At 41.7% G+C, this 27828-nt stretch overlaps 1 protein-coding gene across 14 annotated transcripts in view; it reads right to left on the bottom strand.

Moving 5' to 3' along the window:
• Positions 1-27828, bottom strand: part of NFIA (nuclear factor I A) — a 672115-nt gene that overhangs the window by 76169 nt on the left and 568118 nt on the right. For 11 of the 14 annotated variants that reach the window (XM_073593840.1, XM_073593847.1, XM_073593844.1 and 8 more), the window contains one exon: positions 15421-15549. The exons of the other annotated variants lie outside the window; for them this stretch is intronic. In XM_073593840.1, the coding sequence (XP_073449941.1) occupies positions 15421-15549 (129 nt within the window). The remainder of the gene's footprint in view (positions 1-15420; positions 15550-27828) is intronic. 14 annotated transcript variants of the gene reach the window in all.

Raw genomic sequence — 27828 nt, forward strand, 5'->3', positions numbered from 1 at the left:
TATATGTACATTTTGAAAAGACCAGAGATGTGCTTTACTAAGTTACTTATCAAGGTGACATTCTCCAAAAATTGATGAAAAGAGGAAAGACTAATGATGCCTTTCCTGCCTGGTAATGAAAACGGCGACATGCAGTTTAATTATTCCGCAATATAAAGAGAAAAAAAAAAAAAAAAATGTCGGTCCACGGCGATGGAACAAAGGAAGGTCTGTGAAGCCGGCCCAGAGGAATCTCTGCCGCGTGGAGCTTCAGGCACACTGTAACACCTATAGGACGGCACAGAACCAGGCTTGTCACTGGCAGGCGGCAGACTTCAACAACTTACACAAGTTTTACTGGCTCATAAATGGGGGGTCTGGCTACTGAACCAAAGCATACACCCCCCCCCCCCCCCCAGAGATAGTTACTAGATACAGGACCGGTGCCCAATGATACCAGTAACAAGTCTGCAGGAATAAATTTCCAACATGTCACAGGATATACACCACCTACAGTTCTCTACCGTCAGTGCGATCCCATCTATACCTCCTTCAGCATCTAAGAGGCGGTCACTGAGACAGGAAGAAAGGAAAATCTCTACAACGGTGTCACAGAGAGCAAAAAAAACAAAAAAAACAAAAAAAACAGACAGTAGCTTAGTAGTTAGCACTTCCGCCTTGCAGGACTGGCCAGTTTGATACTATCTGTCAGGACACTATCTGCATTGAGTTTGCGTATTCTCCTTGTGCTTGCTTTCCAACACTCCAAAGACGGCCTGGCTCTTACCCAAAAATTGTCCCTCGAAAAATATTTCACTGAACGAGCCAAAGATGGCTGCCACACCTCGCGTCTGTCCCAACGCCAATTGGATAAGAACTCTGAGTCCCCAGGGTGAAAAGCACCATAGAAATATTACATAATTGTTTACCTTATCTTATCAAATTATTAACGTCTTGCTATTGAAAAATGGGCTTTAACACCCAGCCATCACACACATGCGTCCATGGCGGCCTGAAGTACACTGACTGAGGTGTCACTGATAGCACTCAGTCACAGCCTTCTGATCGGGAGCTAGTGGGATGGGCTACCCACCATGTGAATGCTGTGAGATCCAATCACAGCCGTCACATGATACAGTCCTGCTACCTTCCAGGCATTAATGGCCACTGGGAGGCGGCGTGAGGTCAATATAAATGTTTGGGTTCGATCTTGGCTTTAAAGTGGACCTGAAGTGAAAAAAATGAATATCTGCTATGTTACAGGGATGATCTACCTAATCAGAACCCTGAAAATGCACTCATAGCCTCATAGCTTTATATTTGCAGTGTGAGATCATCTAAGAGGTCTTCAAACTGCAGCCTACGGGCCAGATGTGGCTCTTTGCTTGCCTTTATCTGGTCGTTGGGGCAGCATCCCATGCACTGACACCAATGATGGGGCACCATTCCTACTTCGAAAAACAGCAACGGGGCACCATTCCTCCAACTGATACCAAGAATAGGGCACCATTCTTTCCACTAAAACCAACAATAGGGCACAATTCCTTCCAATAAACCAATGAATGGGCACAGCTCACCCTCACTGATAACAGGGCGTTTTCTAATCCCACTAGCCGCAGTCCAGCCCCCCTTAAGCCTCAAGGACAGTAAACTGGCCCTTTGTTCAGAAAGTTTGGAGACTCCTGATCTAAGGCACTGCTGCCTCTCACCAGACTCGGAGTGGGATCTGGTTATTTGCTGCTCCCTCTTCTCCTTGCTGGAGAAAAAGCTGTGCCTGAGGACCTGCAGTGCAAGGATCTCCCTGCTTCAACTATTCTTTGGCTCTGTGCTTACTCCACCTTTCCAATGGCATCTTGATCATTACCCCACCGGTCATCAGGTCACCAGTCATCAGGGAAACAGCTCTGACATGAGGAAGCAAAGCCCCGCTCCTCTACCAAGACGATGTACAGAGACACATTGCAGAACAAGGCATGGTAAGTTGTTAAGGCTCTGCTTACACCATGCAGGAGGAATGGAGTGAGTGTGTGTGTGTGTCTCCACGCATTTTCGGCACGTTCCCACACATTGCGTGTAGGCTAGTCCGTTCATTTCAGTGGGATGCCTAATCACCAAAGAAGTTTCTGACCCTTTTGCAAAATCACGCGGCACCATGTGTTTGGCGTGCGCATTAGCAGATGCGTGAAGGTGCCATTAAAAATGAATGGCACCAGAATGCACCTGCTAAAGGGCAGCGCGTTTCTGTGTGTGTTGGGAAAGTGTGCGATTTTTACGCTCATTCCCGAAACACATAAGGTGTGAAACTAGGTTAAAGCAGCTAAGATAAAAGCTAATTTGGATACAGTTCTGCTCTTACAACATTGTAATTATGCATCATATTAATAAATATGGCATGTTTGTTGTCTCCGGTGATAATAGAATTCAGATGTCATCCAATGGCAATATATTATGTCATAGACGGCTTTCACACACAAGTGACATCATCGTGCTCCAGAAACAAGATATACTTTATGGGACTGACACCACTACTCTAAAGATATGGTCAGGGTTTATGAGTAATAATTAGTTGCAAGAATGACTTATTACAATGTATATGCAATTAATTACAGCATCATACTATCATCAGTTCTGGGTTGTTTTACAGTTTTAATTAGTAAGAAAAAAAAAATGGATTCATTCTGCAGGACAGATTTAAAGCAATACAGGTAGGTTGACTACTAAGGATGAGCACAGGTTTGGTCCAAAGTTGGATTCCAATTGAACCTTGAAGAAAGCCATCACTCCTGCCCACTGAGCTCTGACCAAACCCAACCTCATCCCTACCAACTACCCAACTACCCTGCTCACTTCAAGTGAACCCATCATTTACACTTTTTAAATGTAAAATTCCCACCTAAAGTGGTTCTAAAGGCTGAAGGGTTTTTACCTTCATGCATTCTCTGCATGAAGGTAAAAAACCTTCTGTGTTCACATACCCCCCCCCCCTTACATAACATTACATAAGGGGTCCATATAGTGAACTTGGTGTTGCGTTATTCACTTTAAGGTCATCACAGAGGACAAGGGGGCACTCTTTACGTCTAGAGGAAAAGAGATTTCATCTTCAAATACGAAAAGGTTTCTTCACAGTAATGCCGCGTACACACGATCGGACATTCCGACAACAAAATCCATGTTTTTTTTCCGACGGATGTTGGCTCAAACTTGTCTTGCATACACACCTTCACACAAAGTTGGATGGAAATTCTGAACGTCAAGAACGCGGTGACGTACAACACGTACGACGAGCCGAGAAAAATGAAGCTCAATAGCCAATGCTGCTCTTCTGCTTGATTCCGAGCACGCGTGGAACTTTGTGCGTCGGAATTGTGTACACACGATCGGAATTTCCGACAACGGATTTTGTTGTCGGAAAATTTGGGAACCAGCTCTCAAATTTTGTGTGACGGAAATTCCGATGGAAAATGTCCGGTGGAGCCTACACAGGGTCGGAATTTCCGACAAAAAGCTCCCATCAAACATTTTCCGACTGTGTGTATGGGGCATAAGAGCTGTGAAAATGTGGAATAGACTCCCTCCAGAGGTGGTTCTGGTCAGCTCAGTAGATTTGCTTTAAAAAGGCCTGGATACTTTCCTAGGTGTACATAATATAACTGGGTACTGACATTTATAGGTAAAGTTGATCCAAGGAATATATGATTGCCTCTCAGGGAGGTCAGGAAGGAATTTTTCCCCTGCTGTAGCAAATTGGATCATGCTTTGCTGGGGTTTTTCGCCTTCCTCTGGATCAACTGTGGGTATAGGATTGTGTATATGGGATTGTATGATTTTTTTTTTTTTTTTTTTAATTGGTTGAACTAGGTGGACTTTTTTCTTTTTTAAACCAGACTAACTATATCAATGTGGTTCTATAATTGTTGCATCTGTTTGCTTGAGTACTTTGCACTTTTGCCTGTATGTATTTTGCATGGTTCCACCAATGGATGTTTTCATAACTTGTTGACATGTCATGTTTAATTGCATACCTCAAAATAAAAAAAATAAATAAAAAACACAGGGTTGACAGAGCTGCTCTACAAGTGAGGCCTTCTAAAAACCGCATAATATCACCCTGTGACAGGAAATGCTCTTGCTGGCAGAATCAAAAGCTAAAATAAAAAAGAACTCAATTTGGGTTTACACCTGAAGTCTTTTTGAGTATGATGCTACAAGCTTGGTACACCAATTTTTGGGCAGTTTCTTCCATTCTTTTTTGCAGGACCTCTCAAGTTCCATCAGGTTGGATGTGGAGCGTCGGTGCACAGCCATTTTCAGATCTCTCCAGAGATGTTCATTCGGGTTCAAGGCTGGGCCAATATTTTTAAAGCTGAACTCGGGGATCAGCAGATATTGGGGTTGATTTACTAAAGGGAAAGCCACTTTGCACTACAAGTTCACTGCAAGTGCACTTGGAAGTGCAGTCGCTGTAAATTTGAGGGGAAGATCTGAAATGAGGGGAAGCTCTGCTGATTTTATCATCCAATCATGTGCAAGCTAAAATGCTGTTTTTATTTATCTTGCATGTCCCCCTCAGATCTACAGCGACTTCACTTCCAAGTGCACTTTCAGTGCACTTTCAAGTGCATTTGCAGTGCACTTGTAGTGCAAAGTGGAGTTGCTTTTAGTAAATAAACCCCATTGTCTATATATGTGTCATGTGTATTCTTTTTTGAATCTTGGTGAGCTTTGTGTATTTCTTCCAGATCTGTGCAGTAGTCCAGTGTGAGACTTCCTGTAATAAAAGACCACTCATTGCTGCTCTCTCTCCTTGTGTAGGGTGACTGGTCTTGTTTCCGCCCCCATCCTGTAGTTTTCTGTAGTGGGCGGGGCCTGCTGGGTCCCCGCCCCCCCCCCCCCCCCAGCTCTGCTTTTTGAACAGGCTATGTAACAGCACAGTGATGATGTCACTGCCACTTTTACAAGACAATATCTGGGTTTTCAAAGTGGTGCACATAAAAGTGGATTTATATTGTTTGTGGCTCTCGAGGAATATGGTTTTTGTGTCCGGAGTTCAGCTTAAAGGGTAAGTAGGTTATCACATAATACATTTTAAAATGTGCCTTTACATACACTGGAAGCATATACTGTATGTTGATAATATGAATTGACATATTTCAGATTGTATCTTTTTTCAAGGGTTCCTCTCATTCACATGTAAAGTTTTGTCATAAACGTATCCCGGATAACGTATGGATTTATACTGTGTGCAGATTTTTTATTTTTTTTAATTGGACAAAAAGTCCAGAAAGAGACTCAACGTTCACTGAGGGCAGTTTAAACCCCGCTGTCACTTTACACTATCCACACTCTGCTTTTACCAAGAAAGGAAAACACAGACTTATCTGGAGAACTGACATATAGATCCTAGCAATGCCATACAGATAAAGAGAGAGGCACCCTGGGGGGACAGACTGACATTTCTCTGAAATACACCACCAAAGTCTATTCTTCTAAAGTAGAACTCCAGTGAAACCACAATACATTTAAAGGAAAGCTCCACTTTTGTTCAAAATGAAAATTACATTTTCAAATGAAATAACCCCTACCATTGCAAAGGCTGTTAAAATAAATCGCCTTTGCATTCTCATTTGCAACCAGGGCACCAGTATTCAGTGTATGCAGCACTGCAGCTTCCTGTCTTACCTCCCTGTCCCCACAAGCCTCTGGGAGTGTTCTGTGTATTGTGCTGTGGAACCGGTCTGGTAAGTTATATAAGTAAATATAAAAATAATAAAAATTGTAATAATGTATGGCTGTGGGAGGATATTAGACTATAAGCTCCTTTGGTGCAGAGACTGATGTGATTATCTCAGTGTTCTTTGTACAGTGCTGCAGAGTATGTCAGAGCTATATACAGTGCATCTGGAAAGTATTCACAGCGCTTCACTTTTTCCACATTTTGTTATGTTACAGCCTTATTCCAAAATGAAATTAAATTCATTATTCTCCTCAAAATTCTACGAACCATACCCCATAATGACAACGTGAAAGAAGTTTGTTTGAAATCTTTGCAAATTTATTAAAAATAAAAAAAAACAAATAAAATCCCATGTAAATAAGTATCACAGCCTTTGCTCAATACTTTGGTGAAGCTCCTTTGGCACCAATTACAGCCTCAAGTCTTTTTGAGTATGATACTACAAGCTTGGCACACCTATTTTTGGGCAGTTTCTCCCATTCTTCTTTGCAGGACCTCTCAAGCTCCATCAGGTTGGATGTGGAGCGTCGGTGCACAGCCATCTTCAGATCTCTCCAGAGATGTTCAATCGGATTCAAGGCTGGGCTACTCAAGGACATTCACAGAATTGTCCCATAGCCACTTATTTGTTATCGTGGCTGTGTGCTTAAGGTCATTGTCCTGTTGGAAGATGAACCTTCGCTCCAGTCTGAGGTCCAGAGCACTCTGGAGCAGGTTTTTATCAAGGATGTCTCTGTACATTCCTGCATTCATCTTTCCCTCGATCCTGACTAGTCTCCCAGTTCCTGCCGCTAAAAAACATCCCCACAGCATGATGCTGCCACCACCATGCTTAACTGTAGGGATGGTATTGACCAGGTGATGAGCGGTGCCTGGTTTCCTCCAGACATTAGGCTTTCCATTCAGGCCAAAGAGTTCAATCTTTGTTTCATCAGACCAGAGAGATTTGTTTCTCATGGTCTGAGAGTCCTTCAGGTGCCTTTTGGCAAACTCCAGGTGGGCTGTCACGTGCCTTTTACTGAGGAGTAGCTTCCGTCTGGCCACTCTACCATACAGGCCTGATTGGTGCAGTGCTGTGGAGATGGTTGTTCTTCTGGAAGGTTCTCCTCTCCCCACAGAGAAATGCTGGAGCTCGGTCAGAGTGACCATCGGGTTCTCGGTCACCTCCCTGACTAAGGCCCTTCTCCCCCCGATCGATCAGTTTGGCCGGACAGCCCGCTCTAGGAAGAGTCCTGGTGGTTCCAAACTTCTTCCATTTACGGATGATGGAGGCCACTGTGCTCATTGGGACCTTCAATGCTGCAGAGATTTTTCTGTACCCCTCCCCAGATCTGTGCCTCCATACAATCCTGTCTCGGAGGTCTACAGACAATTCCTTGGACTTCATGGCTTGGTTTGGGCACTGAAATGCACTGTTAACTGTGGGACCTTATACAGACAGGTGTGTGCCTTTCCAAAGCATGTCCAATCAACTGAATTTACCACAGGTGGACTCCAAGTTGTAGAAACATCTCAAGGATGATCAGTGGAAACAGGAGGCACCTGAGCTCAATTTTGAGGCCATTGTTTTTTATTTTTAATAAATTTGCAAAGATTTCAAACAAACTTCTTTCATGTTGTCATTTAGGCTCGGTTCACACAGGGGCAACCCGACTTACAGCGCGACTTTGCAAGGCGATTTGGAGGTGACTTCAGCACGACTTTAAGCAACTTACAACGAGACTTAAAGTTGCCTCCAGGACAGGCGACTTTGGCTGTGGCCAATCACAGAATAATCAGCTCTGGAGGCAGGGGTTTGCCTGGGTAAACTAATTTATTTTCTTGTAAAGTCGCTTCAATATAGACGGAGATCCGACTTGGAGGAAACTTCCATTGAATTCTATGGGTACAAGTTGCCTAAAAGTCGCCTTGAAGTAGTACAGGAACTTTTTCTGAAGTCGGAGCAACTTCAGTAGTGTACATTAAGACGGCTCTCATTCACTTCAATGGAATTTCTTGTGTCCCGCGACTTGGGGCAACTTGAGGTCTGACAAGTCGGATCCCAAGTTGCTGTAGTGTGAACCGGCACTAAGGGGTATTGCTTGTAGAATTTTAAGAAAAATAATGAATTTAAACCATTTTGGAATAAGGCTGTAACATAACAAAATGTAGAAAAAGTGCAGTGCTGTGAATGCTTTCCAGATGCTCTGTAAATGTATAATAATAATAATAATAATAGTGTGACTGTGGTGGGACATAAAAGTTTAAGCTTCTTTAGTGCAGAGACTGATGTGACTGGCTTAGTGTTCTCTATACTGCGGTAAATGTTAGTGCAATATAATTGATAATAATGTGTGACTGTAGAGAGGGACATTAGAGTGTGAGCTTCTTTGATGCAGAGACTGATGTGACTATTTCAGTGTTCTTTGTACAGCACTGCGGTATATGTCAGAGCTTTATAAATGTATAATAATAATAGTGTGTGATTGTGGTGGGACATTAGAGTGTAAGCTTTTCTGATGCAGAGGCTGATGCAAATGGTTTAATACTCTCTGCACAGAACTGAAGCATTTCTCAGAGATTTATTACTGTATAATAACAACATATATAGGTGTGATGAAGACATTGGGGTGTAAGCTGCTCCTGTGCAGAGACTGATGTGACTGCATTTGTGTTTTCCATACAGCACTGCGGTATATGTCAGAGCTATTTGAATAATAATGTGTGACTGTAATGTGACATTAGAGCATAAGCTCCTCTTGTGCAGAGGCTATGGTATCATTCTCACAAGGCGGATCCGCTGCCTCGGAGTCCGCCTCTGTCCGCCAACTCAGCAGGAGATCTCTCTGTTGATCTCCGCTGAGCCGGCGGATGACAGGTCCCTTTCTGCTCACTGAGCGGGGAGGGGCTTGTCGAGCGCCGCTAGTTACTATGGAGAGATCGGACGAAAATTGGACAGCATGTCCGTTTTCATCAGATCTCACCCGATCCGCCAGGGACGGATGCGAACATAGGGGCATCCGTCTGATTTTAGCAGATCGGACCGGGTTGGATTCAGCGGACTTGTCACCGCTGACATCCGTCGCTTAGAGTTGCCACATCATCCCTTTAATCCAGGACACACATTAATTACACAGGTTCTGTGGCTGATTAAGGTGGTAACTAAACTCACTTGGTGCCTTATCTGCATTAAATCAGACTCAGAACCTGTGTAATATATTAAAAGGATTAAAGGGATGATGTGGCAACCCTACCGTCGCTCCATAGACTAGGATGGAGCGCCCGTTCAGGTCCGCCATCAAAACTGACAGGCGGACCTGAGCGGTCCGACAGTGTGAAAGGGGCCTAAATGTCTCAAACTCTCTGTACAGAACTCTGGATTATGTTATAGCTTTAGAAATGTATAATAAAAATGTTCTGGTGGAGACATTAGAGTTTTAGCTCCTCACGTGCAGAGACTGATTTGACTGTCTCAGTGCTTGCTGTACAGCACTATGGATTAGGTCAGCGCTATATAAATGTATGATAACAATGTGTATGGTTCTGGTTTAGATATCAGAACGCAAGCTCCTCTGGTGCAGAGACTGATGAGATTGGCTCAATGCACTTTGTACAACACTGTGGCATATGTCAGAGCCATCTCAATATACAATAACATTGTGTATAGTTGTGGCGGGGACATTGGAGTGTAATCTCTTCTGGTTTGAATTTACTCTGCTTTATTCAGATAAATAGTAAAAAAAACATCAATTACAACCTGCATAGGTCCAATTACTGTCATCTTTAAAGGAACATAAAAAAAAAAAAAAAAAGGGGCAGAAATTTGGGGAGGTGGCAGTTCCTTCTTTTCCTGCGCAGCTCTCGTTTCTGCTAATCAGTCACTCGAGTCCAAGGTGTAAACAATGAGCTCATTTCCTTTGCCTAACAAGACATCTGCTCGGGATCTTTACTCAAGGCGAACGCGGCGATCTCAGCGAAGAAATATGCCGCTATATATGGGGAAAGCGTGTTATTCTTGTGATGTGCCGGGCCACTGAAAAGAGTGCGTCCTCCTTAGACGCTGTTCATTTTACAGACTTCCACCTGGAACATGACATTAGCAATAATAAACATATGTAAAAATACACATACGAGTGCCTGCCTGGGCCGCCATCCCTGTACTCAGTGAAGGGTGGAAAGGGAAATTACATCATATTTTCTTTTTAATTTAGTGGTGTAAAACGTGTGCTTTCACTACATTTTGTGATGTACCTGAACATTCAGATACCACTAGCCATACATATACATTTGTACACAAATCTCTAAGCACCCATGCGGTGTATACTATACGCTTTGTTAATTTCTGAAGCTTGCAGAAGTTATTCACATATAACTGGACTTGTTCTGCAATGCTGAAGATGTTTCTTAGCTTCTCCAAGCCACTTTTTCAGTTCATTAGAGAAGCTACGAAACATCTTCTACATTACAGAGCAAGTCCAGTTGAATGTGACTACTACTAGATACAACATGATGGGATAGATGAGAACCTCCACAAATATACCCACAATCATTTTGGGATGCATACCCTGAAACTGGTGTGGGGATGTTACTGACACTCATTAGAACTGAAGAAGTGGCTTGGAGAAGCTACAAAATGCCTTCAACATTACAGAACAGATCTAGTAGAATGTGACAAACTACTACTAGATACACCTTGACCTGAAAAGATGAGAACCTTCACGAACGTATTGGCAATCATTTTGGGGTGTATACCCTGAAACTGGTGAGGGAATGCCCCTGAAAATCATTAGGACTGAGGAAGTGGCTTGGAGAAGCTAAGAAACGTCTTTAACAATGTAGAACAAGTCCAGTTGAATGTGACCAACTACTACAGGATACACCTTGACCTGAATAGATGAGAACCTTCACGAACATAATGGCAATCATTTTGGGGTGTATACCCTGAAACTGGTGAGGGAATGTCCCTGACACTCGTTAGGACTGAAGAAGTGGCTTGGAGAAGCTACGAAAGGTCTTCAACAATGCAGAACAAGTCCAGTTAAATGTGACCAACTACTACAAGATACACCAAGACTTGAATAGATGAAAATTTTCACAAACATATTGGCAATCATTTTGGGGTGTAAACTATGAAATTAGTGAGATAATGTTCCTGACACTATAAAGCCCAACTCCAGGGCTTCACGAATCAACTGCTCATTTTGTCTAGGGGTGAGGAGAAAGCTTATACTCACCCGATCCTTCGTTCCCCCTGAACCTTCATTCCATCGGAAATCAGTGTCAGTGTATAGTCCCAGCAACCCCATCTACCACTGCATCACAGCTGAGACTTCTTAGAGGAAGCTGTCTGATTGCTACTCCCTCAGCTACTGGCCAGTGGTGTCTACGACTACCTCATAGACATATCTTTGCCTAACTGTTATCTCCTGTCTATGATTACTTTTCAGTGTATCTTTAGCCACAACTTTTTTTTTTATGGTTTTGGAAAGAAACCCGATTTCCCAACAGGGGTTCCGCAGCACCCTGGGATGCTGTCTGGGTCCATCAGGGGCAAAGCCCTACGCAAAGCATTGTTGCACAGCATCATGCATTCAAGCGGGCCGCCAGCACCATTTAAATTGCATGACGCTAGTCCAGTGCAGGTGGCATTCAGGACAGCCCAAACATTCAGAATGGGGAAGACGCCCACATCCTTCTTGACCTATTCTACCTTCCATGGAGTGGTGGTTGGACAATTGGTATTTTCAGAACAAGGTCAAAGGAGGACTAGGCAAATTTTGGAGGAAAGGCTGTAGAGAGAGCGAACGGACTTCAAAGAGTTGTGTTTATATATACAGTATCTCACAAAAGTGAGTACACCCCTCACATTTTTGTAAATATTTTATTATATCTTTTCATGTGACAACACTGAAAAAATGACACTTTGCTACAATGTGAGTTTATAGCTTGTATAACAGTGTAAATTTGCTGTCCCCTCAAAATAACTCAACACACAGCCATTAATGTCTAAACAGTTGGCAACAAAAGTGGGTACACCCCTAAGTAAAAAAATGTCCAAATTGGGCCCAATAGGCCATTTCCCTCCCCAAAGTCATGTGATTCGTTAGTGTTACAAGGTCTGAGGTGTGAATGGGGAGCAGGTGTGTTAAATTTGGTGTTATCGTTCTCACTCTCTCATACTGGTCACTGGAAGTTCAACATGGGACCTCATGGAAAAGAACTTTCTGAGGATCTGAAAAAAAGAATTGTTGCTCTACATAAAGATGGTCTAGGCTATAGGAAGATTGCCAAGACCCTGAAAGTGAGCTGCAGCACTGTGGCCAAGACAATACAGCGGTTTAACAGGACAGGTTCCACTCAGAACAGGCCTTGCCATGGTGAACCAAAGAAGTTGAGTGCACGTGCTCAGCGTCATATCCAGAGTTTGTCTTTGGGAAATAGACGTATGAGTGATGCCAGCATTGCTGCAGAGGTTGAAGGGGTGGGGGCAGCCTGTCAGTGCTCAGACCATACGCCGCACACTGCATCAAATTGGTCTGCAGAGCTGTCGTCCCAGAAGGAAGCCTCTTCTAAAAATGATGCACAAGAAAGCCTGCAAACAGTTTGCTGAAGTTAAGCAGACTAAGGACATAGATTACTGGAACCATGTCCTGTGGTCTGATGAGACCAAGATAAACTTATTTGGTTTAGATGGTGTCAAGCGTGTGTGGTGGCAACCAGGTGAGGAGTACAAAGACAAGTATGTCTTGTCTACAGTCAAGCATGGTGGTGGTGGGAGTGTCATGGTTTGTTGCCGACACTGGGTAGCTACAGTTCATTGAGGGAACCATGAGCCAACATGTACTGTGAAATACTGAAGCCGAACATGATCCCCTCCCTTCAGAGACTGGGCTGTAGGGCAGTATTCCATCATGATTACAACCCCAAACACACCTCCAAGACGACCACTGCCTTGCTAAAGAAGCTGAGGGTAAAGGTGATGGACTGGCCAAGCATGTCTCCAGACCTGAACCCTATTGAGCATCTGTGGGGCATCCTCAAACGGAAGGTGGAGGAGCTCAAGGTCTCTAACATCCACCAGCTCTGTGATGTCATCATGGAGGAGTGGAAGAGGACTCCAGTGGCAACCTGTGAAGCTCTGGTGAACTCCATGCCAAAGAGGGTTAAGACAGTGCTGGAAAATAATGGTGGCCACACAAAATATTGACACTTTGGGCCCAATTTGGGCATTTTCACTTAGGGGTGTACTCATGTTTGTTGCCAGCAGTTTAGACATTAATGGCTGTGTGTTGAGTTATTTTGAGGGGACAGCAAATTTACACTATTATACAAGCTGTACACTCACTACTTTACATTGTAGGAAAGTGTAATTTCTTCCATGTTGTCACATGAAAAGATAATAATAATAATAATAATAATAAAATATTTACAAAAATGTGAGGGGTGTACTCACATATGTGAGATACTGTATATGAAACTGCATTTTTTTGTTCAAATCAAACTAGTTATGGACAACATTACTATCTTCCATCGTGGTGTGTTTGCTCTGGAGACTTTTTTTATTTTAAATTAATTATTCAGATCTTTATTCAGATCTGCATAAAATCCTCATATAGGTTTTTAGATGTATAGGAGGAACAGGGCAACTAAAAATAGTTAGCTCTGCATGTTCCAAAAGGACATAATGAATATTAATAAAAATGTGTTTTCAGAATCCAACTGTGTTTGAATATACTTATAAAAGTTCTGTTAAAATTAGTGGAATAAACTAAGAAAAAGTTTTTTTTTTAAATATACTAATCACAGGAAATGTCATATGTAACTCATTATTTAACTGAGGCCCATGATTCTGCAGCAGATTGATGACATCAACTCAGTTGAGGCAAAGTCACTTTGGAGCTCAGGGATTGCTTTTTAAATGATAAAAGATACAGCAACTTCAAATTGTAGGCATGAGGTGGAAGCCATGATGTTTTGCAATGTGAGCACAGGGATGCTTCATGTTTTTTCAAAGGCCATTGGAGAAATATCTTCAGCTGATAATTAAAAATAGGTCACATCCACAAATGTACTGTACATAGTGAGTTTTGAATCAAAGACCTGCTATAGAGAGTACCATGATCCTCTTCATGCCAGACAGTCAAATAAAAACCAGTAATAAACTTACCAATCATTGTATGCATATTTGGTACCAGTTGTTTTAAACATGGTCTCCAGACGTTCCTTTACTGAAGGTTAAAATTTCAATAAACTCCAATTTCTTGCTGTTTACCATCATTGGGTTTTGGGACTCTCCCTTTGCTGTGTGTTTTGAGGGCAACACTAACAGCAGACCAGTGCAATCCCAAACATGCCATTAAATTACCATGTCTCAAATGAGCCTTTGGAAATTGCAGAACAAAACTGTTCAACCATAACCTAAATTCTTATTAGCTTTTTCTACCGCTGTAATCTGTTCTTTGATTGAAAATGTCCCTAAAAAAAAATAGACCATGCAAACATTCCCACAGTCTACTATCTAAGGTCAGATCTCTCATGCCAAATCAAGGCCAGTGGGACACTGGCCAATCCCTGCTCAAACCACATAACACTGGGACGCGCCTTAACCATTCTCTCCAAATGAAGTGTTTAATCGTGTTGGTGGGAGGCAGCAGTCCCTAATTGATCTTCCCACTCTTGTTCCTCTGTCTGCTGGCAATAACAAGCACTTATTAGCTTTTTATGGCCATTCTAAAAATTGTAAGCTCACGAATGACCTTTTCTCATATACTGGTCAACCACAGACAATCGTCTATATCAGGAGCTAATCCACAAGTCAAAGGAGCCTCTAATCAACATAAGCACATATGCTTGGCCATGCAAAATGTTCCAAGCTGGCCAACAGACTTTTGCCCATGATATGGGGCTACTAAACAATGGTAGATGTTTCAATGAGATTAGTGGACAGTGAGCCCCCAGAACTGACTGGCATGTCCTCCTTCACTCCAATCAACATGTGGATGTGAAGGTGAAAATTGTGTTAAATTTCCTCAAAAGAAAAATGAGAATTATAGATATTTGGTTGTTCGTAGGGTTTCCACCATCTGCAATAATGAGCACATTAAGTGTTAGGAAAACTTGTCGAGTCCTCCTGGTATCTGCACCTGATTATCACCCAGTCCTTGCAAGCACATCCAAAAGAAATTCTTAATGTCTTCCACTTCTTCCAAAACTTTGGATAGCATAAGATGACCAATATGTGGGTTGGATTCTATTTCACTGATGTGGATGAGAAGCACACTTACATACACACCCATTGTTGGAACTGCCATTCATTCAAGATCATACATTGCAACAAAGATCCATCGGAAACCTTTTTACCTGTAATGGCATTGTAATGCTTTTGAAAATAACATAAACATGAGGAAACAAAATAGCAAGAACAGTGAAATAACCACAATCATATATTTTATATGAACAAACCATACCCAATAAAAATTTATGACAATTAATTAAATATCAGGAAACTTAGTTAAAACTCAGTACAAATATGAGGAACACAAGGTGATGCTTACTCACAAGGTTGATTTCAGTAAGAACAAAATGGAGATTGGAAGCACAGATCACATACAAAACAAAGGATTGAATTCTAAGCACCTACTTAAATCTACATCTGAGGACGCTAACACAGCGTAAACCTTGTCAAAATTAGGTGGGGGAGGGGGGCTCCTCAGATAAGGCCTCACCTCTGGGTCCTGTAATGACAGGTCGATGATGCTGTGTAAACGCCGTTCCAAGGGAAGAGGTCTGCGAAGGAGAAGGACTGCTGAAACCAGACTTCTCTGACTTCTTTAAGGTAGTAGGCGATGGCATTCCTGGCAAGAATGATTGATAAGTGCAATTTAATAATGCTAAGTCATGGAACCACAGCCTATGCATTGTGAACGTGGCTGTCGAAGCAAGATCCATTCAGCGATACTCAACCTTATGCGTCACCCTTAGCAAACATGGCCGATCTGTGCCCTCTTCAAACATGGCCAACCCACGTCCAACCCGTGTGATAGAAACATGGATGACCCGTGCCCTCAGCAAACATGGCTGACAAGTACTCTCTAGACTGGAAAACTCAAGTTGGCTCCACCTGGTCTAGAAACCCTTTCTAAGCTGTCTGACCTCCTCAAAACCCAAAGGGACCATTATCATGACTGAAATTTATACAGGTTCGCTGGCAAAGATAAAGGGTCTTTCTAACAACTTGGGCCATTGTGAAGATAACAAGATGGGACATGTTAAATAGGGTGCCTAAATTCATTTTGATATACCAAATTTTGATATTGTACTATTCTAATTACCTTATTAATTATAACTATAAACTTGCTATTTCTAGGACATAAAAACACATTGTAGTTTGCCATAATTTGACCTTGAAGGCCATCTGAAGACTGTGATTCTAGTTGAGGAAAGTGTTTTAAAAGAGCAAAGGTTGAGTATCATTAAATAGGCCTTTGAGGGGAAAAAAAAAAAAGACAACAAAATACTAGAAGCAAGGATTATTAGTACATTAGCAGAAGGTTAATTGTCAGTTTGTATGGCGAGAAAGATGACAGGAAAGAAAAGAACGTTTTGTGTTTATACTGTGATAAAACTAATCATTTTCCAATGTTCTTGTGTTTCAATGAATGTCCTTGTGAATGCATGAGCTGAGAATATATATATATATGTGTATATATACAATATCTCACAAAAGTGAGTACACCCCTCACATTCTTGTAAATATTTTATTATATCTTTTCATGTGACAAAGTAGTGAGTGTACAGCTTGTATGACAGTGTAAATTTTCTGTCCCTTCAAAATAACTCAACACAAAGCCATTAATGTCTAAACCGCCTTCAACAAAAGTAAGTACACCCCTAAGTGAAAATGCCCAAATTGGCCCCAATTAGCCATTTTTCCTCCCCGGTGTCATGTGAATCGTTAGTGTTACAAGGTCTTAGGCGTTATTGCTCTCACTGTCTCATACTGGTCAGTGGAAGTTCGACATGGCACCTCATGGCAAAGAATATCTGAGGATCTGAACAAAAAGAATTGTTGCTCTACATAAAGATGGCCTAGGCTATAAGAAGATTGCCAAGACCCTGAAACTGAGCTGCAGCACGTGGCCAAGACCATACAGCGGTTTAATAGGACAGGTCCTACTCAGTGCAGGCTTTGCCATGGTCGACCAAAGAAGTTGAGTGCACATGCTCAGCATCATATCCAGAGGTTGTCTTTGAGAAATAGATGTATGACTGCTGCCAGCATTGCTGCAGAGGTTGAAGGGATGGGGGGGTCAGCCTGTCAGTGCTTAGACCATATGCCGCACACTGCATCAAATTGGTCTGCATGGCTGTCATCAAAGAAGAAAGCCTCTTCTAAAGATGATGCACAAGAAAGTCCCCAAACAGTTTGCTGAAAACAAGCACACTAAGGACATGGATTACTGGACAGTTCATTGATGGAACCGTGAATGCCAACATGTACTGTGACATACTGAAGCAGAGCATGATCCCCTCCCTTCGGAGACTGGGCCGCAGGGCTGTATTCCAACATGATAACGACCCCAAACACACCTTCAAGATGAGCATTGCCTTGCTAAAGAAGCTGAGGGTAAAGGTGATGGACTGGCCAAGCATGTCTCCAGACCTAAACCCTATTGAGCATCTGTGGGGCATCCTCAAACGGAAGGTGGAGGAGCGCAAGGTCTCTAATATCCACCAGCTCTGTGATGTCGTCATAGAGCAGTGGAAGAGGACTCCAGTGGCAACCTGTGAAGCTCTGGTGAACTCCATGCTCAAGTGGGTTAAGGCAGTGCTGGAAAAAAATGGTGGCCACAAAAAATATTGACACTTTGGGCCCAATTTTGACATTTTCACTTAGGGATGTACTCACTTTTGTTGCCAGCGGTTTAGACATTAATGGCTGTGTGTTGAGTTATTTTGAGGGGACAGCAAATTTACACTGTTATACAAGCTGTACACTCACTACTTTACATTGTAGCAAAGTGTCATTTCCTCAGTGTTGTCACATAAAAAGATATAATAAAATATTTACAAAAATGTGCAGGGTGTACTCATTTTTGTGAGATACTGTATATATATATATATATATATATATATATATATATATATATATATATATATATATATATTAAAATTACTGGCTTAAAGTCTAAAGCCAAAACTTAATTTTTTTCGCCTAAAGTAGGCAATGGTTACAACTCCTGTTAGTGTCAGAGGATAATCTCTTCAAAGTGAGGACAATCCTCTCTTAGATAGTTGTCACAGGAACAAGTGTTGCCACTGGAAGGCCTACTCTCCATTCCTGTTCCAGCGTCAACTGTAATATTTTGTATTAAAAAAAAAGTGGTGACACAGCTCAATCCATGTCTGCCCCCTTGCATGCAGCAGAATTATGTGCTGGACAGTTGGAGTTCATGAGAAACATTTAAACTGATCTAGATGTCTACACTGAACCTTGACCTCCATGATAGAGAGGTTAGAGGTAATATTACCACTGCCATCCAATAAGTATAGCCAGCATTTTGTTAAACTTCAATTAAAATAATCAAAACTCCACTGAAAACTTAAAAAAAACTTTCAAATGAATGTAATATCTAAGTTCCTTCCAAATGTTAACTTGCCTTTATCTGGTTTGGAAGATAAAGGGCCGTACACACGGGCCAAATATCGGGCAGTATCGGCCAGTTCAACAGAAACATTCGACCCGTGTGTATGGCAGCTGGTCCAAAAGAAGCCAGCCGTTTGGCCAGCTTCTGTTGAAGGGGCATGACTGAAAAAGGTCTGCCGGTCGGTATCCGATCAGCGCTCTTAGCCAATGGCTGAGAGCGCTGACCAGTGTGTGCTGGCGGAAGGGGCGTCCTCCTGTCAGAACACAACAGCTCAGCAGGGAAGATCGCTGTACTAACATCCCATAGTTACTACAGCGGCTCCTCCTGAGTTCTTCATTTTTTTTCGTTCTGCCTGCTGGGTTGAACGAAAGAAAAAAAATTGTGTGTGCAAGGCTTTACTCGTGGGTCTTGAGTTTATAAATATATATGGGTTAAACTGTTACCATGTGGATAACAGAGTGACATTCTGGCTACTTTTATCCCCTTAGGGTCTGGTGTGTCTTGAGATCTTCTTACCTCTATACGATAATGATCATCATAAAGCCAAATGATGGTGTAATGCTCACCACAAGGTCTTCCAAATCAATTGGTGAACCCCCTCTGTAAAGTGAAACATTTATAATGGCCAAGTAGGAAGGTAAAGATACCATCTATTAAAGTGAATTGAAAGCCCAAACTTTTATTTTTAGTTTTGAATAAAGAAATGGTTAGATCCCCTCTCGGGTTTTATATTGCTGGAGTAGTAGGTATGAGAAGCAATGGATCCTATCAGACTGATAAAGTGCTAATTGGGTGGATTGATTTGTGTATCCAAGTTTTTGTACTCAACGGATTGAGGTTTTAAGCAAGATAGTGCCAAATAAATTTTTTTTGTCCAGATCAATTTCATCTATCGTTTGCATTCAATAAAAAGCCAATATTCTTCAAGAGTTTCAAAAGGCCCCCTTCATGAGGGCTTAGATGAAGTCATTGGATATGTTTAAAATAAGGAAGCCCATACATTAATCTCAAGAGGATTCCCCATCCATATTGAATATGTGGATGGGGGAATCAGGTCATATTTTTTGTTCAACTGGTTGAATACACTGAACAGTGCTGCCGGCTATAGACAGTGGCACTGATTGGTCGGGAAAAACCCGACAGGGTGGTTGTACAGATCAACTGATCAATAAATAAATGAAATTAGAAGAAATGGCCGCACACCACTGTAGATCCTCTTTATTTGGATACCCAGCATTCTGATGCCTGTAATTTTTGAGATGTCCAAATAAAGAGGACTTTGATCTACAGTGGTGTGCGGCCATTTCTTCTAATCTCATTGTGTGCGGAGGTGAGCCGAGGCGAGCACCTGCTGGATCATTAGGCTTCCTTATCTCACCTGGCACGGCGGGTTTTCTTTTTTCCATTGATCAATAAATCAACTTCTATACAACAAGCCTGACCATACATGGATCAAACTTCGGGCAATCCCTGCAGAACTAGCTAAATTTCAATCCAAGTATGGCCGGTTTAATACAAAAATTTCACAGTCAATCATACCCATCACCTTCCAAATTGTACCTTTTTTCTATATTTCTAAGCCCTGATGAAGGTGGTCCATTACCCTCATAATAAGTTGGATTCGTATTGAATGCAAACAACAAGAAATTGTCATTTGGACAGAAATTCATCTTTTCTATTTCTCCTGGTGACCACTGTCAAATTTTGAGTTGATACCGGAACAGGAATAGGGAGGAAAATCTTCCAATGGGGCACTTCCTGTTTTAGTTAAAAAAAAATAAGAAGTGAAGATAAATCTCTCCAATGGCACATTATAAAAAAATAAAAAAAAAACATAGTGGTTTTACTTCCCTACTCTATGTAGGCGAAACAAGTTATGGTTTTAGACATACTTTAAGACTTTTATACCCTTCACTTTTATACCCTTCACTTTATCTTAAGAGATATAAGCAACCAGTGGGTGATTCAACTCATCAGTTGATTCAGGTTGATCAGTTGATTCAACCCATCCATTCAACCAGTGGATGATTCAACCCATCAGTTGATTCAGGTTGATCAGCTGATTCAAACCATCTATTCAATCAGTGAGTGATTAAACACATTAGTTGATTCCACCCATCCATTTAACCAGTGGGTGATTCAACCCATTAGTTGATTCAGCTTGATCAGTTGATTCAACCCATCCATTCAACCAGTGGGGGATTCAACCCATTAGTTGATTCAGCTAGATCAGTTGATTTAACCCATCTATTCAACCAGTGGGTGATTCAACCCATTAGTTGATTCAGCTAGATCAGTTGATTCAACCCATCCATTCAACCAGCGGGTGATTCAACCCATCAGTTGATTCAGCTTGATCAGTTGATTCAACCCATCCATTCAACCAGTGGGGGATTCAACCCATTAGTTGATTCAGCTAGATCAGTTGATTCAACCCATCTATTCAACCAGTGGGTGATTCAACCCATTAGTTGATTCAGCTAGATCAGTTGATTCAACCCATCCATTCAACCAGCGGGTGATTCAACCCATCAGTTGATTCAGCTTGATCAGTTGATTCAACCCATCCATTCAACCAGTGGGGGATTCAACCCATTAGTTGATTCAGCTAGATCAGTTGATTCAACCCATCCATTCAACCAGCGGGTGATTCAACCCATTAGTTGATTCAGCTAGATCAGTTGATTCAACCCATCTATTCAACCAGCGGGTGATTCAACCCATTCGTTGATTCAGCTTGATCAGTTGATTCAACCCATTTATTCAACCAGTGGGTGATTCAACCCATCAGTTGATTCAGCTTGATCAGTTGATTCAACCCGTCCTTTCAACCAGTGGGTGATTCAACCATCCAGTTGATTTAGGTTGATCAGTTGATTCAAACCACCCATTCAACCAGTGGGTGATTCAACCCCACCCACACTATAAAATCAAATAGAGTTGCCTTAGGCATTATATTGCATATCTTTATAAGTGTACATGTAACTGATATAATGATGCAAAGTGCAATACATTGTTACTCTGTTTATAGTAGGTGATCACTCCTTGCAAAAATCTTAATATTTGACCTAAACATATGTATATGATGTACTTGTAGTTGTAGCTACTCTTCTGCCATGTGAAACCTTCCGTACACAGGAAACCAACTTTTGCCTGTTTGCCGTGTCGCTTATCAGTGGTATATTTAGAAGTGTGTGCATGATAAGACCATACGAACTGACAATCAACAGACACAAGTAGACGGCTCAATATAAAGGCTGGAGGAGGGAGAAGGAGATTCAGTGTTAGCAAATGCAGAGCGGTTAGTCACATTCAGGAAAATCATGGTGCAGTCTGGCATGTTGCATTGGTAGGACAATGCTCCGGTTAGTAATAACCATAAAATAACTCTATAACGTGTTAATACGGTGAGGAGCGCAATCAGCATGCAGATAAACATTCTGACATTCATATGATTTCATAAACAGCAGCAAAGTATCATATAATTCTACTGATGCCACTTTTAATGTTTTTGTTTTTTATTATTATTTTTTTAATTTTCCCAGGTTATAATGCTTCCTTGCCTCTCTCCCATTTCGTCTGTTTTCTTCAAAATACCTACCAGCCCTATTACACTTGCTTAAGGGCAATAATGTATACTGTGTGTGAGAAGCCTCAGGTGCATGCTGCTATTCTGTAAAGCATAATGGGGCAGCAAAGATGAACAAATTCAACTTTACTGCAAGGGACATCCCTGTGCCAGAACTAATATGTATTTTAGGAAGCATCTGCCTCTATCTCAGGCCTATTACAGGTGTCTTTGTGACATATTTCATGGAAACGGTACCCATGAAGATAAATTTGGTGAAATCAGAAAGAGTGTAACCTTATAATTAAATTCAAGTATTTTTAGATGCCAAAGGGTTTTTATGTCTGGCTGTAGGAAACCACAGATCCCGGCATAGAGAAGCATTTATAAAAGGTGTTTTATACCAATCATTAGATTTCAGTGTATATGAAACAGATATTAATGTCACCAACAGACCAATAATGGCTCTAGAAGCTGATGAGCGTGGAGTATGTACAGCTCGTGTCTTGAGACATGTTATGTTTTTGTAGCATCTTTGCCAGAGGGACTTACAGAGAGCAGAAGTTGCTCTTGGGCATTATCTATCATTTCTTTTCATCTTCTAACATTAAGCAGAATCATATTACTAATCTCAGGAGCTGTGTCGGCAGTGTGCCTTTAACATGTAAAATCGGGTGTCTTTATTTTTTTCAAGGATACCTGGATTTACAGTGCACATCATTTCATGTTTGAAGCTGTATTCCAGGAATTTAGCAACTTTGCAAAAAGTGCAGGCACACTATGAGTTAAGTCCAATTAGGTGTATGTCACCTCCGGGACTTATCTCTTTTACTTATATGTAACAGGTTTATTGCACTCTCTGAGGATACACTCCAACTGTGAGAGGAGAGAAGCACACAGGGCAGCTATGCCTGTCTCTGCCCTCTGCTGCCCATTCACAGAAGCCTTTGTATTTTGTGTCTACTGAGTGTAACCATCCTTAGAAGTTTTTGAGACGTTTCTGTTGTCCTCAATAGCACAAATTCCTGTAATTTATATAACCCAAGAGTTTGTTATCCCGTTTTTTTAATCTGGACACTGACAGGCTCGGTGGTAACATACTTTTTATTTCTTGACTGAACTGCTGCATGTCCTGGCCTGCACTGAAGACTATGAACAGGTAACTGGCATGCTACACAGACCGATAGGTTATGCTGGGATTTGTAGTTCCTGAACAGTCAGAGGGACAGATGTTGGCAGCACCTAATGTGTATAAGATTTTTTTTTTGTCCTGTTTCCCAAACTTATTGCAGAGCTGAAAAATTTGAACTTATCATGTGTTGTAAACTGGTAAAAATATAAACCAACTCAAACTGTACAGAAATAGGAATACGTGTCCATCTGTAGCTACAGAAACTGGAACAGGAGCCCATCTGTAGCTACAGAAACTGAAACAGGAGCCCATCTGTAGCTACAGAAACTGGAACAGGAGCCCATCTGTAGCTACAGAAACTGGAACAGGAGCCCATCTGTAGCTAAAGAAACTGGAACAGGAGCCCATCTGTAGCTACAGAAACTGGAACAGGAGCCCATCTGTAGCTACAGAATATGGAACACAAGCCCATCTGTAGCTATAGAGATTGAAACATAAGCCCACCTGTAGCTATAGAAATTGGAACACGAGCCCACCTGTAGCTACAGAATTTGGAAAACAAGCCCGCCTATAGCTACAGAAATTGGAACAGGAGCCAGTTTATAGCTACAGAAACTGAAACAGGAGCCCATCTGTACCTAAAGAAACTGGAACAGGAGCCCATCTGTAGCTACAGAATATGGAACACAAGCCCATCTGTAGCTATAGAAATTGAAACATGAGCCCACCTGTAGCTATAGAAATTGGAAAACGAGCCCGCCTGCAGCTATAGAAATTGGAACAGAAGCCCACCTGTAGCTATAGAGATTGGAACACAAGCCCCCCTGTAGCTGCAAAAATTGGAACACAAGCCCACCTGTAGCTATAGAAATTGGAACACTAGCCCAACTGTAGCTACGGAAATTGGATCACGAGCCCATCTGTAGCTGCAAAAATTGGAACACAAGCCTACCTGCAGCTACAAGAACTGGAACACAAACCCACCTGTAGCTGCAAGAGATTGAAATAGGAGCCCAACTGTAGCTACAGAAACTGGAACACAAGCCCATCTGTAGCTATAGAAATTGGAACAGGAGCCCATCTGTAGCTGTAGAAATTGGAACACAAACCCATCTGTAGCTATAGAAATTGAAACAGAGGTCCACCTGTAGGTAAACAAACTGGAACACTAGCCTACCTTTAGCTACAGAAGCCCTTCTGAAGCTCAAAGGTTTGACCTAGCTGACTGGGAGGCTGATAAAAACATTAAGTGGACATCAGAGATTGATGACATTGTGTGATGTGACACAGCCGTTTCCGATCATTCCGAGGCATGCACATTTTTGTGATCGGCAGAAATGCAAGCGCCATGGCCAAAGTCAGAGGTCTTCCATGTTGCAGATATCAATTCAGTTGTGCGGCGGAGCTCCATCAGCGGGAGCCGCCAAACTCTACACTTCGCAAACCTCCTATCCACAGAATATAAATGTATACCAGGTTTCAATAAAACAAGTCTGTTGCAATATTACAAAAAGCACACACAAAGGAAACTATAAAATGAAAACTACAAATACATAAGTGTAAAATATTTTGTATCACGTTAGAAACCATGTAAAAATCTTTGTAGAAGGCAAACATAAAGCTCCAAGTTTGTTGAGAAAAAAAAAATGCCTTACAGGTGAACAATATACTGTACATTGCAAGGATTGCATGTTGTTGCCATGCCCTTTTTTTGAAGTTGTTTGCTAAATTGGAGGGTCCACCTTCATTATTAACAGCTAAACAATACCAGTATTGCAATGAACGGCTGAGCCTTAGAGAGTATTTCACCAAAAAAAAAAAAATCATATTGCAGGGGATGGCTGGCATTCAATTTGTATCTAAGTGCAAACTTCTGGGAGGAGAAGTAAGCCAATCGCACATGCAGTAAGTGACATTCAAAATTTGTGACAATTTTGGAAATTTTTTAGAAATGAAATGTAAAAGTCAAATTAAATTGCTAGTAGTAGATGGTCACATTCACCTTGACTTGTTCTGTAATGTTGAAGACATTTTATAGCTTATCCAAGTCACTTTTTCAGTTCTAATGTCAGGAAGATACCCCAACATTTATATCCACACAGGTAGCACTGGCACCTGAATCCACAGGTAGCACTGGCACCTGAATCCTTTCACCATGAACTGTGTAGATGCTGATTGTCCAAGAACAAGATTGGAGGTGTGAAAGTTGTGGAACCTGTTCTAGTTACATAATTCCATCCTTGGTGTCAGGACTGGCTTAAGGTGTACGAAGTATTCACACCTTTGGCTGAAGGTGTGAATTGTTGTCAAATTGTCCGGGGATGGAGCTGTTAAAACAGCAATTATATGTGGAAGATGGATAGTGTCAAAGGCCCCCACCCCTGTTCCAGTTCGACGTCTTGTATGTCTCTTGTGAACCAGTTGAACCTCACTGTCCTCAAAAGAACATTCCTTTCTCTTAAGGAAAATTGATGAGTCCTGATCTATAGAATTTGCCCTCCTATGTTGGACCATTCATTTACTTTAAAGGTTGTTTTTTCTTCCCAATGTATGGGTCTTTCTATTCCTCACTAGACTGCACTGCACTGCATATACTGAGTTACTTTGCTTGTGTTTGGGTGTTGGGTCTTTTGGATGTACACGCTTCCGTCTCAGTGTCTTGCCGGGCTTAAAAGGTATACAATGTTTGTTAAAGATCCACCTGAGTTTTTCCAACATTGTATGTAGCTGGAGTGATTGAACCATCCTGTTCTTGCACAATCAACATCTGACTTTCAATGGGGATTGGATTAAGGTGTCTGTGTCACCTGTGCAGATATAAATGTTGGGGTATGTTCCTATCACTCGCATAGAACTGAAGAAGTGGCTTGAAGAAAAGACAGAATATCTTTAACATTACAGAACAAATCCAGTTGAATGTGACCAACTACTATTAGCTAAAAAAGGAATATGTTTTAGTATTTCTGTCCATTCGGCTCTACCACGCATGATAGCTTCTCCAAGCCACTTCTACCACAGCTCTAATGAGTGTCAGGAAGACACCCCAACATTTTTATCCAGATAGGTAGCACTGACACCTTAATCCAATCACCATGGAATGTATCATGATGTTGAATTTCCAAGAACAGAATTGAAGGTGTGAAGGTGGTGGAAACACCCTATTCTAGTATTCTAGATAAATGTTAGGGTATGTTCCTGACACTCATTGGAACTGAAGAAGTGGCTTGAAGATTCTATGGAAAGTCTTCAACTGTTACAGAACAAGTTCAGAAAATGTGACCAACTACTACTAGCTATATCATGACCTGGATAAACAAGAACCTTCACAGATGTATAATTAAGTTATACAGTGGCTTGGTGGTATTTATTTGTTATGAATAGTTTGGTGAGTACTTAGAACTACCTTCAGTCAACAAATGTATTCAGTCACTGAGAGAACTACTTCTTTGCAATTATGGTCAGTCTACCTCCATTTGAGATGGCATCATAATTCAGAAGCTTCCTGAAATGATTTCTGTGCTGGACTTGAGCCTTGTCATATGTTCCTATGCTATGTAAATATCTCTGAACCCTGATGCATAGCTTCCTGATTTGTTGTAGAGTGACAGGAACAAGGGATCTTCCTTGAACATTTAACAAAGTTCACAATTTAGAAGAGCAATTAAGGAAGTGTAGAACTCTATGTAGTCATCCATATTAGGTACTTAACTCCCAACTCTGACTTCAGTAGCAGGTCGCTGACTTAAGGAAGCTGCTCTGTACAATTTTTTTTTTCTATAGTTTTGACACACTTCTTTGCAGAGAACACTGAACCAGTCCTATTAGTCCTTGCTCACAAAGAAACTTACTCTCTAATGTCCCCACCGCTTTGAACCCATACAGAAAGCTCAAGGCTCCAACAGGTCCTCGTCTGTTATCAGCGCTGTGAATACAGACGGGGAAGGAGCTTGTCATAGCTCTGCAGGCATCAACGAGAAGAAAAGGAAAGTCCTGAAGTGTGGAAGCAGCCTCAGCCTGGACTACATCCAGGCCACTACCCTCAAAGCGTTTCACCCCGCCCTCGGGACATAGTCATGGGTGGGGCAAAATGCTTTGGGAGTTGTGGTCTGGACAGAGTCTAGGCTGAGGTTGCTTCCACTCTTCACACACAGGGGTTTTGTGTGATTTGTGGCTTTCGGGACTTTCCTTTTCTTCTCATTGATCTCCACCGCTTTCACAGACTGGTTGGTTTGCTAAAGGAATAGAGGCTGTTCACTTAGCAAAGTTTATGTTCACTTTGTAGAGTTAATGTTAGAAAATATTGTGAACCTGTGTTCACTTTAAATATCCCCTGTGCAAGGGGAATGAAAGAATTTTGCTAGTACATGAGAGGGTATACAATACATGGATATTCAAAGTGAACACAGCTTCACCCTTCTTCTACAGTACCATTCACTTTGCTATGTAAGCAGCCTCAATGTTTTTATCAAATCAACCCTACTTTGTGACTAACTTTGGTTACAAGCCAGTTAATTTTTTTTTGGGCTGTCGGACAAAGACATAGGTAGATTAAAACACACTCCATCCAGTGTTCTTTGTGCAAAGAGCAATTAACATTTCCAATATCTGAGTTAATTTGTGTCCAGTCTAGGACCTTGAACTTTAGGTTACCTATACAGACATGAGAAGACAGGTCCTTTTGGGGCGATTTTATGTCTGTAAGTAGCCCCCCGAGCCGGACAGTGTTATGAAGCAGATGATTAGGTAGATTAGAAAATCTGCCCAGACCATTCCCCTACCACCCCAA

The sequence above is a fragment of the Aquarana catesbeiana genome, linkage group LG07 (genome assembly GCF_042186555.1).
Source record: "Aquarana catesbeiana isolate 2022-GZ linkage group LG07, ASM4218655v1, whole genome shotgun sequence".
In the NCBI taxonomy this organism is placed as follows: Eukaryota; Metazoa; Chordata; class Amphibia; order Anura; family Ranidae; genus Aquarana; species Aquarana catesbeiana.